This window comes from Felis catus, chromosome B4 (genome assembly GCF_018350175.1).
Source record: "Felis catus isolate Fca126 chromosome B4, F.catus_Fca126_mat1.0, whole genome shotgun sequence".
NCBI lineage: Eukaryota > Metazoa > Chordata > Mammalia > Carnivora > Felidae > Felis > Felis catus.
In genome coordinates, this window is record NC_058374.1 from 121,813,992 (window position 1) to 121,830,542 (window position 16,551).

A 16,551-nucleotide genomic window follows, 5' to 3' on the forward strand; every position below is an offset into this window, starting at 1 on the left:
TGGGCATCTCTAAATTATTTTGAATTTTTTTTAAAGATGTAAGTGTCTAAAAACACAAATCTGATCGTTTTATTTCCTTTTTATTACCTTCATTGGCTCCCATTTTTCTTGAGAGCCTGGTCTTTCATCTGGGCTACAGGGGCCAAACTTTGTATTGTACCATTCCCAACACACAGCTCGGCCACACTGGCTTCCCTTCAGTTTCATAGTCTCCACACTCTGTCACTCCAGGACTTCACCACGGGCTCCTCCCTTTGCCAGGGTCCCCACAGAACTCCCAAAGCACACTGCATTTACAGTTAATTATTTGCTAGAGTCTCTCTTCCTGGTTAAGATCCATCAGGCAGGAACCATGTTCATCTTGATCATTGCTGTGCCCTGTGTGCCAACCCAGTGCCTCAAATCAAAGTAAATCCTGAGTAATCATTTGGTAAATGAACTCAGCATCTCAGCTGCACAGTGAACTCCCACCTTCTTCACTTACTGAGAGTCTCCCAGGCCCTTTACCATTCCTTCAGAATTTTTGTCACTTCAAACGGAAGCATCTTAATGTTTCATGTATCTCTCTTAAAATCATTTTACCTTTACCTAACTCATTTGGTCTTATGGGCAACTGGTATGAAATAATCTTTTTGAATCTTTTAGCTGCTACATCTGAGTCTAAAGACTTCCAAGATCAAGTCTTCAAGTGAACCTGTTCTGGAAATGTTGGATCCTTTTGTCTCTCTCCTCATAGACTGCCTGGTTTCCATGGATGTGAAGGTGAGCTTCTGTTCCTTCATGAGAACTGTGTTGCACAAAATACCCAGAACTTTTAGGCTTGTGCTTCACAAGATGATGGAGTTTTTAAGTGGCTTTATGATATTGTGAACTACTTCTGTTCCCTCCATTACGTTGCTTTCCAACCATATATTTGGATAGCCTTCAGCAGTTTTACAGGCTCTGGTAGATACATTATACTTATTTCATTCGGTCCTTGCAACATCATGAGGCTGAGTAATGGTGTCACCATGTCAGCACTGATCATCTCCATCATCCTTGTCACTACTGCCCTCACTGGTGTGAATCCTCATAACAACCTATGAAGCACATATTATTAATGCTTCTGTTTTATCAGTGAGAAAAGTAGGCTATCAGCTGACTTGGCCTAGATCACAGATCTGGGATATCAGTCCGTCAGACTCCAGAGCCGACACATCTCCCGTTTCCTGACTGCCTGTCTTATAGTGAAGGTGCCAGGAGGTTAAGTAACATCTCTGTAGTTGAATAGGTAATAAACTGCAGAGCTGGGATTTAAGCCCTGGCCTTTGTGACTCCAAAGACCTTTCCTCTATGGCTTCATCTAATCCAGCCCAAGAAGACCTTACAGCAACCAGAGCAGTGTGGGTCTATTAGGCACAGCCGAACTAGGTGAAGTAACTGATCTCAGTAGTCTCTAAGGTTTGAGCCGGAGGTCAAGGATTCTCATGTCATCACTTGGTCCCAGCACACTTTTTTCATATCTTTTGCACAGCACTTAACTATATTAAATTGTAGTGTATTGTTCTCATGCTTAATTTCTTAGCCAGCTGTCTGCTCTTTAAATAGAGGGACGGTGTTCTCTTTATCTTTGTAATTCTGATTTTTAAAGTGCCTTGTATACAGTTGCTTAGAATGGATTAAAGTACCATTTTAGAAAATAGAAAAGTCATTTATAATGTATCTTTCCAGACACAAAAAAAAGTTGCTGAAATTGGCCAATTCAGGATGCCTGGGTGACTCAGTTGGTTAAGCATCTGACTCTTGATTTCAGCTCAGGTCATGATATTACAGTTCATGAGTTTGAGCCCCACACTGGGCTCTGTGCTGACAGTGCAGAGCCTGCTTGGGATCCTCTCTCTCCCTCTCTTTCTGCCTCTCCCCTGCTGTCTCTCTCAAAATTAAAAAATAAAAACATTGAAAATAAATAAATTGGCCAGTTCTTCCAGTCATTGACTCATATAAGTTAAGAATATGGTGCACTCTTTCTTATTTACTTGCATCACCTTTATGTGCCTTAGAGAAGCAGTAAGTTCTACCACAGGGAATAGGAAATCTCCCTCTCTTCTTATGCTTTTGGTGTACGGTTCTTCTAGAGTGGGCTGAGCAGAGTATTTGATTTTTTCAACTTGATTGCTTATAGCGTCCACACAGCCTCAGGTGCTTGACTATTGGGTTTGATCACTACATAAATTGGTTGGTTTTGTTTTTCAGGTGATCACAGGTGCTTTACAGTGCCTGATCTGGGTCTTGAGGTTCCCTCTGCCTTCCATAGAAACAAAAGCAGAACAGCTGACAAAACACCTCTTCCTGTTGCTGAAGGACTATGCAAAACTTGGAGCTGCCAGGGGCCAGAACTTCCACCTGGTGGTAAATTGTTTCAAGGTGAGGTGTTTTTAGTTATACTTCGAAAGAGCCAGGACCAGGTTTAACATCAAACTTAGGTTTCCTCATTGTCCTTTGGTCCTGTTCAGAATTTTTTCCAGATTAATTTGCTAAGGCCGGAGGGTTTGTATCCTGTGTGAAAAAGCATTGATGTCGTATTAAGGCCTTACCATTTCACTGATTCTTCATTCGTGGGATGTCCTGGCTATTAACCTCACTAGTTTAATTTACAGTGTGTGACCATAGTTGTGAAGAAAGTGAAGTCTTACCAGATAACCGAAAAGCAGCTTCAAGTTCTACTAGCATATGCTGAAGAAGACATTTATGATACTTCAAGACAGGCCACTGCATTTGGTCTTCTGAAGGTATGGTATCACCAGAATGTTGGATTTTACAGTTTATGTGCCTCAGATTAGATACTTAGAATAATGTGGAACAAAGTATTTTGACTAGCTGTGGATTTCCAAAATTAATTTATAAGCATTGTGATGATTTTGATGGATTAATGGTAATCTAACATACCTACTTACTAAAATGTTTGAACATGAATTCAATTAACACTTCCAGAGCCTTCTATAAAAGTAGAGGAAAGTTTAAAAAATGCTTGTATTTACTGTATTGGACTTTGTGGAGCTTTTTTCTTTTTTTAATTATAAAATACATAAAACAAAAGTCACTATTTTAACCATTTTTAAGTGTATGTTTTTTTTCTCTTGAAGGTTACTTTCATTATTTTTGAAAATTGCCTGTGAGTGCTTTAACAGTGCATCAGCTTACAACCATCTGCAGTAGAACATGAAATGAGATGTCTTCCTTTTTTATTTTAGGCCATTTTATCAAGGAAGTTGTTAGTCCCAGAAATCGATGATGTCATGCGGAAAGTATCCAAGTTGGCAATTTCTGCACAAAGTGAACCTGTCAGAGTCCAATGCAGACAGGTTTGTAGAGAAGAAGCCTTATTCCCATAGCAAGTGTTGGGTCCTGTCTTCTCTGTTCCATATTTAGATAGACAGATGTCAACATTGACTGAATTCTGAAGATAATTTTGTGTCACATTGTTGCTTTATTCTGAGACTCAGGAACCCATTTACTTACCAAGTGTGAGAAGCATGTCTGCTCTGCCTTAAGGGCATTTCAGTTAACAAAGAGCATTTTGAGAATAACCCATCATATGTGGAATGTTTCAAACGGATAAAGATGTATATTTTCCTTCTGTGGCATGATAGCCTGCACCAAGTATTTCCATCCATTGGTCCAGGCATCAACTACTTATGCATATTACTATGTGCCAGGTGCTGCTGGAAAAGCAGTCAACAAAATTTTTATAGTCCCTGTCAGATAGTGAAATTTTAAAGTAGACAGGCACAAAGCAAAAATTCCACAGGTATTTAATTACAGGCATCCTAAGTGCCAGGAGGGAGAAAGCACTGTCATATTTCATTATTTATAAGACATACCTTTATTTATATACTTCAAAGAAAGAAAACACTATGACACAGTGGTAAGATGCCATCAATTTTAAGATACGTCCCAATTTCAGATCTGTTAAAATGTGAAAAACTGTGCTTCTTAGAATTGACAAAATATGGAAGAGTAGATGATAAGAACATATGATCAGGTTGAGGACCACCCTGGTGTTAGAATCAGGAAGGGCTCTCCTGAGGATTGGCTTGTCAGCAGAAATGTGAAGGAAGAAAAAGGCTTAGCTTTCCAGGTGAAGGGAGCAGCCAATGCCTAAGGAAGGTAAGCCTTGAGGTAGGTAAGGGCCTCACTTATTAGAGGAGATAAATGAAGGTTAAGTGAGGTGGGGAAGGGAGCCAGGTCAGGCAAGACCTCGTGTACTTGTTAAAGATTTATTTAGGGCTTTATTCCAGTAGCAGAAAGCTATTGATATATAATAGCTTATATATAAATACTTATTTTATTAATTACTTTTATTAATAAACTAGTACAATGGTTTGAAAGCAGATAGACCAGGCATGGAATTCTGGCACTGTCACCTGAGCATGTTACTCACCTCTCTGTGCCAACTTCATTCTCTTCATCTGTAAAATGGGGATAATATCCCCTACTTTCCAAGAGAGTGATGACAGTTAACTGAGGAACACATAGCACAGTGCTTGGCATATAGAATTAATTGACATATACTTAATAAATGAATTAGTATTATCTGTATTAATATCAATCATCACTGTCATTCTGATTCAAGGGGAAATACAGGGGTGAACCACAGTCCGTACTCAGTCCACCATACCCCACTACCTATGGAAGAGAGGAGCTTCCAACACGTGAGCTTAGATCTGGAGCCCAAAACAACCATGCCAGTGGTAGGCTAGGACTTTTAATCAGGCACTTGGGGCAGGACCTGAGTAAGTGAAGTAGGAGAAGAAAGGAAAGCGTGCAGTTGACTCAGGAGGATTGATCAGTCTTCTGAAAGGTCTTTGTAACTGAACAGTGTATCAGCAGGTTAGGAAGCAGAAATCCTGGAGAGATAGGACCCAAATAATCATCTATGTGACTTCTGTTCCTAGGTTTTTCTGAAATATATTCTTGACTATCCCCTGGGTGACAAATTGAGACCAAACTTGGAATTCATGCTTGCTCAACTCAAGTAAGTTTAAGCCATAAACTACATAGGGGCAGAAGAGTAGTTTCCTCTCATTTTATTGTGGCACCTGTCTGGAAAATGACAAAATCTAAACATCTGAGGGTGTTATCATTTGAATCATTGACTTGATTATCAAACAGTGTGCATGGCTTCATGTGACAGTTGTGTAAGTTGCTTTTCGAATTCGGTCTGACCACTGATTTTCATTAAGAGTCTATTTAAGGAGAATGGTAAAAATCTAACAGAATCACATTTAAAGCTGAATAGTAGCATGATAAGTTTACATAAGTATTAAAATTGGGAACATGGATATTTTTTTCTACTTTTTAAGAAACAGACTGACACCTTAAAACAATGTTTAAAAATTTTTAAAACAATTATTGGTAATTGAAAAGATACTAACAAGTCTATCTAATGTTCTTGCCTTAGTTATGAACATGAGACCGGGAGAGAGTCTGCCTTGGAAATGATCTCCTATCTCTTTGACACATTCCCTCAGGTACCTTGAATCACAGACTGTAGCTATGTTCCCCTTGAGCCCTGGGGGGCCCACAGGGAGCCTCCCTTGTTTGGGCATCCATAAGAATTCCAGTCTGAGTGTGCTCTTAACTGCCTGTTTTCTTCTAGGGACTACTCCATGAGAACTGTGGAATGTTCTTTATTCCTCTTTGTCTAATGATGGTGAACGATGATTCTGCCATGTGCAAGAAGATGGCATCCATGACAATCAAATCTTTACTCAGTAAAATCAACCTTGAGAAAAAAGATTGGCTCTTTGATATGGTTACCACCTGGTTTGGAGCAAAAAAGGTTAAGGTTGCTTTTAGTTAAATTTCAATGAAAAGTCTGAGCTTTTGGTATTCACTTTAAATAAGAATACATCTTAAACATTGTTGAATTTTTCCCAAATTTTATTTTTTTTAGTAGATTATGTTAATAATGTACTCTTGCTGGGTGGGGGGGATGGGTTAAGTAGGTGATAGGGATTAAAGAGTATCCTTATGATGAGCACTGAATAATGTATAGAATTGTTGAATCACTATATTGTACACCTGAAACTAATTGTATGTTAACTATATTGGAAATAAAATTTTAAAAATATATATATATTCTTATAGTAGAACTTCAGGAAATATAAGTTATAGAAAGTAACATGAAAATCACCTGTAGTCCCACTACATGATTGTCAGCCAGTGACACTGCTATAGGAATGTATCGAATGTATCTAACCAGTCCCCAATGATGAATATCTTTGTTTTCAGTTTTGCATATTCAGTTAATGAAATGTAATGTTTGTCAGTGATTATATCCACTTGCTGACTTGCCACCATCAACAGTGGCCCATGTTTGTGGAATATAAACGTGTTGTATCTTAATACTGACTGTAATACGTATTAAAGTTAGAATGGGGGGGTATTGTATGCAACTTCCAGTTTGTTAATTAAATTTTTTTTATTGAAATATAATTGACACACAGTGTTACTAGCTTCAGGTGTACGACATTGATACTCGACAATTCTGTATATTATTCAGTGCTCATCTTGATTTTTTTTTTTTTAATTTAAAATGGGAGAATGTGGGTAATGATGAGTTCCATTTCTTTTTTAATGTTATTCTTGGGTGTGAAGATTCTCTATATTTTTCATTTTAAGCCACCAAAGATCCATATTCTATTGATTTCTGGCATTATAAAGAAATATTGAGGGGTGCCTGGGTGGCTCAGTCGGTTGAGTGTCTGACTTCGGCTCAGGTCACAGTCTCGCAGTTCGTGAGGTCAAGCCCTGTGTCTGGCTCTGTGCTGACAGCTCGGAGCCTGGAGCCTGCTTCGCATTCTTTGTCTCCCTCTCTCTCTGCCCCTCCCTTGCTCATGCTCTATCTCTCTCTCTCTCTCTGTCAAAAATGAATAAACATTAAGAAAAAAATTAAAAAAAGAAATATTGAGGACAGAGTCATGCCCATTTTATTTTATGAATTTGGAAATGGCGTACCAAGTTGTGTTATTAACATTGTCTTTCTGTGGTTTATTTTTGGTAGAGCTTAAATAGGCAACTAGCTGCCCTCATCTGTGGCTTGTTTGTGGAAAGTGAAGGAGTCTCTTTTGAGAGAAGACTTGGAACTATTCTTCCTGTGATTGAAAAGGAAATTGATCCTGAAAACTTTAAAGATGTAAGTAATTTGCCAGAGAATAAAACTTGTGCTAATTTTTGTAGTTTTACTTAAGGTGGTTTAGCTAACAGCTTAAATATTATGTGTGTTCAAAAATGTTTCTTAATGAAAGCAAGAATTCAGTGTAGCTGGATCTTCTTTTTTAAAATGAGATTTAAAGTAAGTTATCTTCCATAGTATGTGAAGATTGAAGTTTCTCCAGCAGGGGGATTTCACCACCCCACTGCCAACCCCTCTAGACACTTAGCAACACCTGGAGACATGTTTGGTTGTCACAACTGGAGTGTGGAGGGTGCTACTAGCATCTAGCGGGCAGAGACCATGAATGCTGCAGATCAGCCTGTAGTGCAGAGGGCAGCACCCGCAACAAAAAACTGACCCAAAATGACAGTAGTACTGATAGAAACCCTGAAGTTGTCTCAGTGGATTTATATCCATCCTGTTTTTAGATCATGGAAGAGACTGAAGAAAAAGCTGCAGATCGCCTTCTGTTTAGTTTTCTTACACTGATTAGTAAACTCATCAAGGAATGTAATATTATTCAGTTTACCAAGCCCTCCGAGACGCTGAATAAAATCTGGAGTAAGTATTTCCTTTTTATTTACATCTAAAAACAAACACATTAGTTGTGACAGAATTACTAAAAACCAATTTGGGGGATTAGAGTATGAATACTTAGAAAGTCTATAATGTCAGGGGAAAAGTCCATGAGAAAAAGATTTAAAAGACCCTTTCAAATTGATTATAGTGAAAATGTTTCTAGGAAAAATAATATGTTTATGATTTCACAAGTAATACATTTCATTTGTAAAAGAAAGAATATTAATTATGGGAAAGTAAAAGAAAGGAAAGTTTTTCAAAGTCTTCCTTGCTGCTTGGTGTTAATTTGGTATATATTTCCATCCAGTCTGTCTTTTTGTTATATATAGACACAGATTTTTTTTTTATAGAGATTGCATAATTCCATATAAACTTATATCTTGTTTGTACCTAAATAAGAATATTATACTATAACACACTCAGTAGAAAGCTTTTTAAAATAGCTGTAAATAGTCCACCATGCAAATATGCCATGATTTAGTAAACCATTTAACCCTTGTGAGACACTTAAGTTATTGTATATCACTCTTTTTTTTTAATATATATATTTATTTTTGAGAGAGAGCACATGAGCAGGGGAGGGGCAGAGAGAGGGGGGGACATGGAATCCAAAGCAGGCTCCAGGATCTGAACTGTCAGCACAGAGCCCAACACGGGGCTCAAAGTCAAGAACCATGAGATCTTGACCTGAGCCAAAGTTGGACACTTAACCTATTGAGCTACCCAGGTGCCCCTGTATATCGGTCTTTAAATAACAAATAAGATCCTAGAATTTTTAATTTAACATACTTAATCTTGATTAGCCAATAGGAAACAGACATTGGAATGAATGCTTTAAGTACCCACCTGTTTTAAAAGAATTCATGATCCTATGGAAATTACTAAATTACTATATGGCCCTACTCTGGTATGATTCCACAGAGACATGGCCAGATTATTAGAAAATACATATAGAACAAAAGTAAAACCATGTTTATGAAATGTATAACAGCATAGACTAAAACTCAGATATGATATGGTTCATCCAGAATTTTAATCTTGTTCCCTACAACCCACAAGGCTTTTCTACTGTATTTTCCAAGTGTAATATATGGAGAGTGGCCATGTAACATAAGAGTGTAAGGTTTGGGGCCAGATCAAGCTAGGGCCCAGGCCTGGTTTTGTCTGTTACAGCGTGGTGCCTCATCTGGCCCCTCTGAAACATTTCCTCATCTGTAAAATGCAGCTGACAGTTGTAAGGTCACAGAACTGTTGTGAGGTCTAAATGAAACATATGTAACACACTTAGCCCTGTGCCTGGCACACAGAAAGCCTCAATAAATGATAACTCTCCACCAATTTCAATAACTATTAGGAACAAACATGTGCCTGTATACAAATTTATATTACCTAATTTAGAAATTGTAAATGTTACAGCCAAAAGATGTTGTTCATCTTTGGTTCCTAAATCCAAGCACGTAATAGATAGCAAATGCCTAATCTAATCATATTTACCACCAAAGAGCTGGGAAAGCTGTGAGACATCTGAAAATGCATTTTGGTTCCCTTAGGTTATGTTCATTGTCACCTGAGACATCCACACAGCTGGGTGTGGCTCACTGCAGCCCAGATTTTTGGATTGCTCTTTGCCTCTTGCCAACCAGAGGAACTTACTAGAAAATGGAAGTCTAAAACAACGAAAAAGAAGTTCTCAGAACCTGTAGCAGTAAGATTTCTAACAAGTGACCTTGAACAAAAGGTAAGGTTTCTCTAAAACCTTTTCTTTGTGATCTATGTGAGATGTTCCTTCTGGTTCATGTAACTATTTGGGGGTTGGCCCTTGGGAAAAACTCTGACAGCTGACTTGTTGCACATTTCTGTAGGTGTGCTGGAAACTAGAAAGGGTCAACCTCAAGGCCAAGGTTTTTCAAAGATAATTTTTAGACTATCAGTCTAGTCCACTTCTGTTGTTCATCTTCTATTATTGGTTCAAGTTCTTTATCAACACTGGAAAATAGTATTTATTAAAATGAGAGCAATACTGTCTATCCCGCCTCCTTCATAACCTGTTGATGACTGAGATCATGTTCATGAAAATCTTAGGTAGAGACCACATTACATCCATCTCTGATTTCCTAGGGCCCAACACAATGCCTGACTCATAGTGGAGACTCCATAAATAGTGAATGATTGGAAGATGGAGGGGGAAAAAAAGGAAAAAAATACTGGACTGTTGTAAAGTTTCCTGCTAATAATCTGAGGGATTATTAATATCCCCAAAGCTTGAAAATATCCCCTTTATTTGAGCTAAAATGTTTGTGGCAGGTAGAAAGTAGAGACCTTCCCTCTCCAGACCTATACAAGTCATTCAGAACAAAATCTAGCACTTCAGTTATATTATTATGGTTGGTTACTTGGACTTTTTAAAAACAATCAGAAATACCCTGCATAGTGTCTGCCAATGTCCATTTTCTTTTCACAGATGAAAAGTATCTCCCTAGCCTCTTGCCATCAGTTGCATTCCAAGTTCTTAGATCAGTCTCTAGGAGAACAGGTCAGTATTGTCATCCTCCTGGTTTAATAGAAGGGATCTGTTCTACCAAGTCTAGGAATAGGCTTACATTTGGTATTTGTGGGGGGTTTTGTTGGTTTGTTTTCCTATTTTAATGCTTGGGGAATTAAATGAAATATAGGCATACACTGAAATACATGTTCAGTTATAAATCTAATCAACTCTGGAGTCTATGTTGGGGTTATTCTTGGCTTCATTTAAAATGCCCAATAAAGATGGTGCAGTGAGAGGCTGACTGTTAATCTTTTCATGTTCAGTTTTAACCATCTACTCAACGTTGTGACCAGCTTTGAAGGGCTTTGGTTGGTTGGTTGGTTGGTTGATTTTCATTGTCCCTATAATGAACTACAGTACTGAATTTCTTTCCCTTACCCCTGGAAGTTGAAGAGAAAGCAGTAATAGTTATGTTACAGTGTGGTGTGAGAATTGTCTATCCTTAACTGAAGGCAGATAAATCACTAAAAACTTTGTTTTCATACTATAGAATGTAACTGTAAGTAAATTGTGAATATAGAGAAGCATGTATAAATATGCAGTAAATGTAAATTACTTTTGAGTAAGGTCTATTCCCTTTATTTTTTCCTCCTTTGATAAAGCCATCGAGCTGGTAGATGAGATACATAGATGTGGTATCTTGGTATGAGCAAGACAGTTATTTGTGACTCTTGTCATTATGGACACAATGGAGCAGCAATACAGATTAAGTGATGGGACACAAGAAGCTAGGTGAACACTGTATCCAAAGAGTGATCTCAAGTAGGATGCCATAAGCCCTCATATTTCCATCACTTTTTATATGGAAATATAGTACCCTTCATTATATGGCAGGGCCAGAGAAAGAATGGATAGCTATTCAGTGGATAGCAAAGTGAAGCCAAAGAAATCCTACCAGGGTAGATAGCAGGTGGTGTCTCACAAAATATCAGTCTTAATAGAGGCTGACAGATACAACCATGGAAACTAGGGACAGGAAGGGATTTACTAGTACTAACCCAGGATGAAAGAAATTAATGGAATTCAGTTCATTGTGATCTTATGGTGAGTTAACTGTGAAGTTGCTGCCACAAGGGGAAAAGGCCTCCAAAACTGGGACTGTATTTAGGGAGACCAAGCTTCCAGAAGAAATTATAATCTTGGCATGAATTCTCGATGGCCAAGCTAACCTTGGACAGTATGTGGGATTCTGAGTACTACATTTGGAGGAAACTTTTGGCATACAGCACTCCCAACAGAGCAGCCAGGATGGTAAAGGAACTCAAAAGCAACTTGACTTCCTCCGTCACGTAATCAATGTGAAATATCTATGTCAGAGATTTTATGGATGTCAGAGTTAGGGACTCACTATATGGGTCCATTATTATAAGACTAAAATTGGTCCTTGGGCTATTTATCTGGATCACATGATTTGAGGAAGAGTTCAGTGTTTAAGAACTTAGGCTTGAATTCTAAAGACCATTCAATCTTAGCTGACGACTTGCTTTGCCTTTAGGTGAGTCACTTAGTAACTCTGAGCCTTGATTTTCTCTCCTGATAATAGTATCTAATAGTGATATTTTAAAGTTGAATTAGAATGCTGTATATAGAATCAGTGCTCAATAAGTGGAAACTTACTTCTATGAAGAAATTTAATAGAGGAGGGATGAAAGTTCTCTCAAAAATGTAAATGGATAGTCTAGAATGAAATTATTTACTTATTCTTTGTGACCTTAAAAGGTAGAACTAGGTCAAGTAGATAAGTTACATGGAAATGGGTTTGGGTATACTATAAGGTAGAACTGAATTATCAAAAAATGGAATAATCATCAGTTTAATAGTGCAATACCTATTTTGGGGGAGTTTTTTCCTAATTGTAGAATACCTGTTTTTTACTGAGCCATATCTGTTTCAAAATCAAAGTCCAATTCCTCCCTTTCTCTCCCTTCCTTTTTTAAAGGTTGTTAAGAATTTGTTATTTGTAGCCAAAGTCTTATATTTACTGGAATCTGATTCTGAGGATGAGCAAGGTGAGATAAAAGAAGACATGGAAGAACAAGCAGCTTTGGGAGATGGTGTAGCCAGAGAGAAAATAAGAAAACGCAAGTCCTGTGCAGATGAGGAGATGGACTCTGACAAAGAAGAAAACAAGGAGGCAAAGGAAGAGCACAGCAAGCCAGCCACACTGCTGTGGTTGATCCAGAAGTTGTCCTGGATTGCAAAACTGGAAGCTGCCTACTCACCTAGAAACCCCTTAAAGGTGCAGTGAATGTTCAGAATGCCTGAAAGTAGTCATTTTTTTTTTTAAAGTATTTCAGTGGTATTAGTAATGCTCCCACATCTCTAGAAACTCTTCAACCAAAAACTGCAGCAATAATATCTGCCCCCAAAGAGACCTTTTCTGAATTAATTGTTTATATGGCTGCAATAAAAGAAACACTTCAGATAACAATGAATGATCTGTACTTTCAGAGAACATGCATCTTTAAGTTTCTTGGAGCTGTGGCAATGGATCTTGGAATAGACAAGGTGAAGCCGTATCTCCCAGTGATCATAGCTCCTTTGTTCCGAGAACTGAACAGCACCTATTCAGACCAGGGTAACTGCAGCCTGTTTTCTGAATACTTGTACATTAGATATCCTCACTTCTCTCCTAAATGCTTCCTTCTTTTCTATCTTCCTTCCCTGCCAGAGTTTTAAGAAAACTTGCTAGGTATCAAAACAATAGCAAACAAGGCATCTTTGTTTTATCTACGACTGCCTTCTGTGTGCTTCCTCATGTCTAAGAGTGATGTTTCTCTCCTAAAAGATGTTTTACTCCTAAGCATAGATGAAATATTCAAAGAAAACTATAAGTTGAGGTGGTTCTAAACCCCATAGTGCTATGGACAATAATGAACAATAAAATGTCATGGTATTCTATTATTGTGAACTGTAAGGCGAAAGTATGAAATACTTTAAAAATATGTTGTTTACTTTTCCTATATGTCATTTTCCTTGCCTGGGCATTTATTTGTACATTTCTCTCATTGATCCTAAATTCTCTTTTGATGATAGGAAAAGAGGGAATGGGGGTTGGAAAGAGGAGGTAAAGTAGGTATTAAGTTTTAAAATAAAACAAGTGAGTATCAAAGCAGGAAGTATACATTTCCTTCCTCTCAGAGAGGAAAAAGCAGTGGTCAAGGCCAGGTCCACTTTGGTTCTCATTATTCAGCATTTATTGAGCCTGTAATATTTGTCAGGTACTGGGGGTTCAACATTGGAGAAAAGACCTAGTCCTTATCTTCAAGAAATATTCAAAGAAAACTTTGTAATCTAGAACAGCTGCCCTGAAACTGAATACAGAAATATGTGGGTTATGTGTATTTGGGAGACAGAAGGTAGGGAAGGGTGGGAAAGCAAAGATTTTTGTCAGTTTCTCAGAAGTCTTAACCTCCCCCCACAACCAAAAAAAAAAAAAAAAAAAAAAAAAACTGTGGCCAGAACTAAGCATCTGACCCATGAATTAGAAGGGGCATAGAGAAATATTTACCTTTCCCATCTGCAGAGTTGAGCAGGTTAATAAAGTAACCCAAAATGTTTCTGTCAGCTTCTCAAATTAGTGTCTTCTGAGCCAGGATTCCACTGATAAGTGGGCTTCATGGAGTCTGTGATACTCTTAGTGCCTCCCAGATGAGTGGTGGTGGCTGGGAAGTGTCCTACCCAACACTTCCTTTTTTCACATCTCAGAAACATAAAGGCTGGTTTTAGATCAGTGTTTAATGTTCAGGTAATAAAAGTGATGATTCCACAGGGGTTGAATTTTGCATGTTCTTGATTTTATAGATGTTAAATGTGTCTTTTCCTATATGACTAATTATTACTCTGTGTGTGATCAGATCCTCTGCTGAAGAATCTATCGCAGGAAATCATAGAATTACTCAAAAAGCTGGTTGGGCTTGAGAGCTTCTCCTTAGCTTTTGCCTCTGTACAGAAACAGGCTAATGAGAAAAGGGCACTCCGGAAAAAGAGGAAGGCTTTAGAGGTATGTTTGCTGTTTGAAAATATAGCGTGTTCCTTAATAGATATTTTTAACCACAGGTGTGTGCATGCGTGTGTGTCACACTTAACACAGAGAGGAAAGAGGAACTGGCTGTGTTTGAGAAGTGGGGACTTTATAGGTGGGGCTCCAGATTTTCTTTAATGGGAATGTGCTGCATTTGTGATATTTAAAGGTGAACAAAATGGCCCATTTCTGCATTTGGTTTTTATTGGTTTAATATTTACTTTTAAAGTAATATAAAATTTCTATTCTTTTTTCAAGTTCGTAACTAATCCTGATATTGCTGCCAAGAAAAAGCTGAAGAAACACAAAAATAAAAGTGAAGCCAAGAAGAGAAAGATAGAGTTCCTGCGTCCAGGCTATAAGGCCAAGAGACAAAAGAGCCACAGCCTGAAAGATTTAGCAATATTGGAGTAATGTGCTCCCTCTGCTGATAAAGTATCTCCATTTACCCCAAAGCCTGAACTTCCTGGTATATCTGCTGGTCTGAAATCACAGCAGATTTTAAGTTACAATGGCATAGATTATATATTATACAGTTTAATATAATCCTGCTCATATTTTTTTAAATTAAAACATTTCATAATATTACTGTATCTTCACTGTCTAAAAAAGCAATAAAAAGCTTACAAATTATTTTTTTTAAGCACACTTTAAAATAACAAGACAGAATATAGAAGGAATAAATCAAATGATTTACAATACTTTTCGGGAGAAAATTACAAAATTTTATCAAAGGGCACTAAAAGAAGGATATGCACAAATGGAGGAATAACCATGTTCGTGGATAGGAAGATTTAATATCATGCTAGTTCTTCCCAAGTTAGACCCCATTGGCTAAAGACATATCTGTGTAAAATCCCAAGATTTCTTCAGATTATCCTAATAAGAGGATTCTAAAATTTATATAGAAGATAAGCCGAGAATAGCCATGATGTTCTTAAAAAGGGTAATACGGTGAGGACTTTTCCCTGTCAGACATCAAATGTTAAGTCACAAAAAAGTGCTGCCTGTAGTGAACATGTGATAAATTCTACGTGAAAATTAAGAATTTTCTGCTTGTAAGACACAACTGGGATATGGTATGTAGCATATACTGATAATGAATTTGGTAGAATCCAGGATATAATGAGTAACTATGAATCAACAAAGATAACCCAATAGAAAAAGTGTCAGGAGAGAAATAGTCATTGCACAGAAAAGAAGTAAACATTAATACTTAGCTGATGTGGCTGTACAGTTCTTAAAGTACTTATGTACTTTATGTACATATATATACTTATGTTTCACTGCCTTGAGACACTCAAGCTACCCTGGCCACCCAAGTCCCTAGATTCCCTATTTCCCCACACCAAAAATTACAAGATTAATACCTAGACTGGTAGAGGGTCCTCCTATATCAGCTATGTCTGGTTGTTAAATATTTTGAATCAGTCTTTTATAATTAGGAAATTATTAGGAATATGCAAGTTAATAATTAGGAAATGCAAATTAACATCAGAATGAAATTCCATTGAACCCTTTAGATTGATAAAGTTGACAGTATCAAATATTGGCAAGCTTGGTGGAGCAAAGGGAGCTCTTATAAACCACTTTGGAAAACAGTCTGGCATTATCTTGTTCACCCATATGGTATTAATGGTATCTTGGTCTCACTCTACAGTTGATGTGGAAGCAATATTCTTTAGTGCTCAATAGACGGAGGAAGAAGAGCCATCCTATGTGCCAGGCACTTTGTTAACATTTTAGTCTTCATAGTGTTGCTCAAAGTTTCCTAAAAATTGGTTCCTATTTTACAGATGAAGAAACAGAGGTTAAATAATTTACCTAAGGGTAATACAGGTTGCAGGATTCACACCCAGGATTAAAAGCCTATGTTCTTTATAATTTCTAAATATGGAGTCAGAATGTAGCATAAGGCATAGAAATCAAATGTTCAAACATTCTTGAACTTCAGCATCTGTGTTTTGATGTAGTTTGTCTCAAACAGGAGTTCTCACACTTCCAAGGAGTTTGTAATGTGCCAAGAGCATAAACATGGTGCATCACAGAAGGTTGATTTCAATTAATTCTAAGTGATTTAAAATAGATGTACTGCTTTTATAAAAATTTTTAAAATAAAAAATCAAAAGTTAACACTTAGGGAAATTTCAGAAGAAGAAGAAAAGTAAACATCCTCAGGGATACTGAGCACAATTTAGTAAATAA

General features: G+C 37.4%; 1 protein-coding gene across 2 annotated transcripts in view; it reads left to right on the forward strand.

Moving 5' to 3' along the window:
• Window positions 1–14,979, forward strand: part of UTP20 (UTP20 small subunit processome component) — a 108,718-nt gene extending 93,739 nt beyond the window's left edge. For both annotated transcript variants that reach the window (XM_006933978.4, XM_019835403.2), the window contains exons 48-62: window positions 646–762; window positions 2,233–2,403; window positions 2,637–2,768; window positions 3,231–3,341; window positions 4,935–5,014; window positions 5,441–5,510; window positions 5,639–5,821; window positions 7,046–7,177; window positions 7,627–7,759; window positions 9,328–9,515; window positions 10,239–10,310; window positions 12,262–12,561; window positions 12,774–12,900; window positions 14,180–14,325; window positions 14,605–14,979. In XM_006933978.4, coding sequence (XP_006934040.1) covers window positions 646–762; window positions 2,233–2,403; window positions 2,637–2,768; window positions 3,231–3,341; window positions 4,935–5,014; window positions 5,441–5,510; window positions 5,639–5,821; window positions 7,046–7,177; window positions 7,627–7,759; window positions 9,328–9,515; window positions 10,239–10,310; window positions 12,262–12,561; window positions 12,774–12,900; window positions 14,180–14,325; window positions 14,605–14,760 — 2,118 coding nt within the window. In that variant the 3' untranslated portion in view covers window positions 14,761–14,979. The remainder of the gene's footprint in view (window positions 1–645; window positions 763–2,232; window positions 2,404–2,636; window positions 2,769–3,230; window positions 3,342–4,934; window positions 5,015–5,440; window positions 5,511–5,638; window positions 5,822–7,045; window positions 7,178–7,626; window positions 7,760–9,327; window positions 9,516–10,238; window positions 10,311–12,261; window positions 12,562–12,773; window positions 12,901–14,179; window positions 14,326–14,604) is intronic.
• Window positions 14,980–16,551: the final 1,572 nt, after the last annotated feature.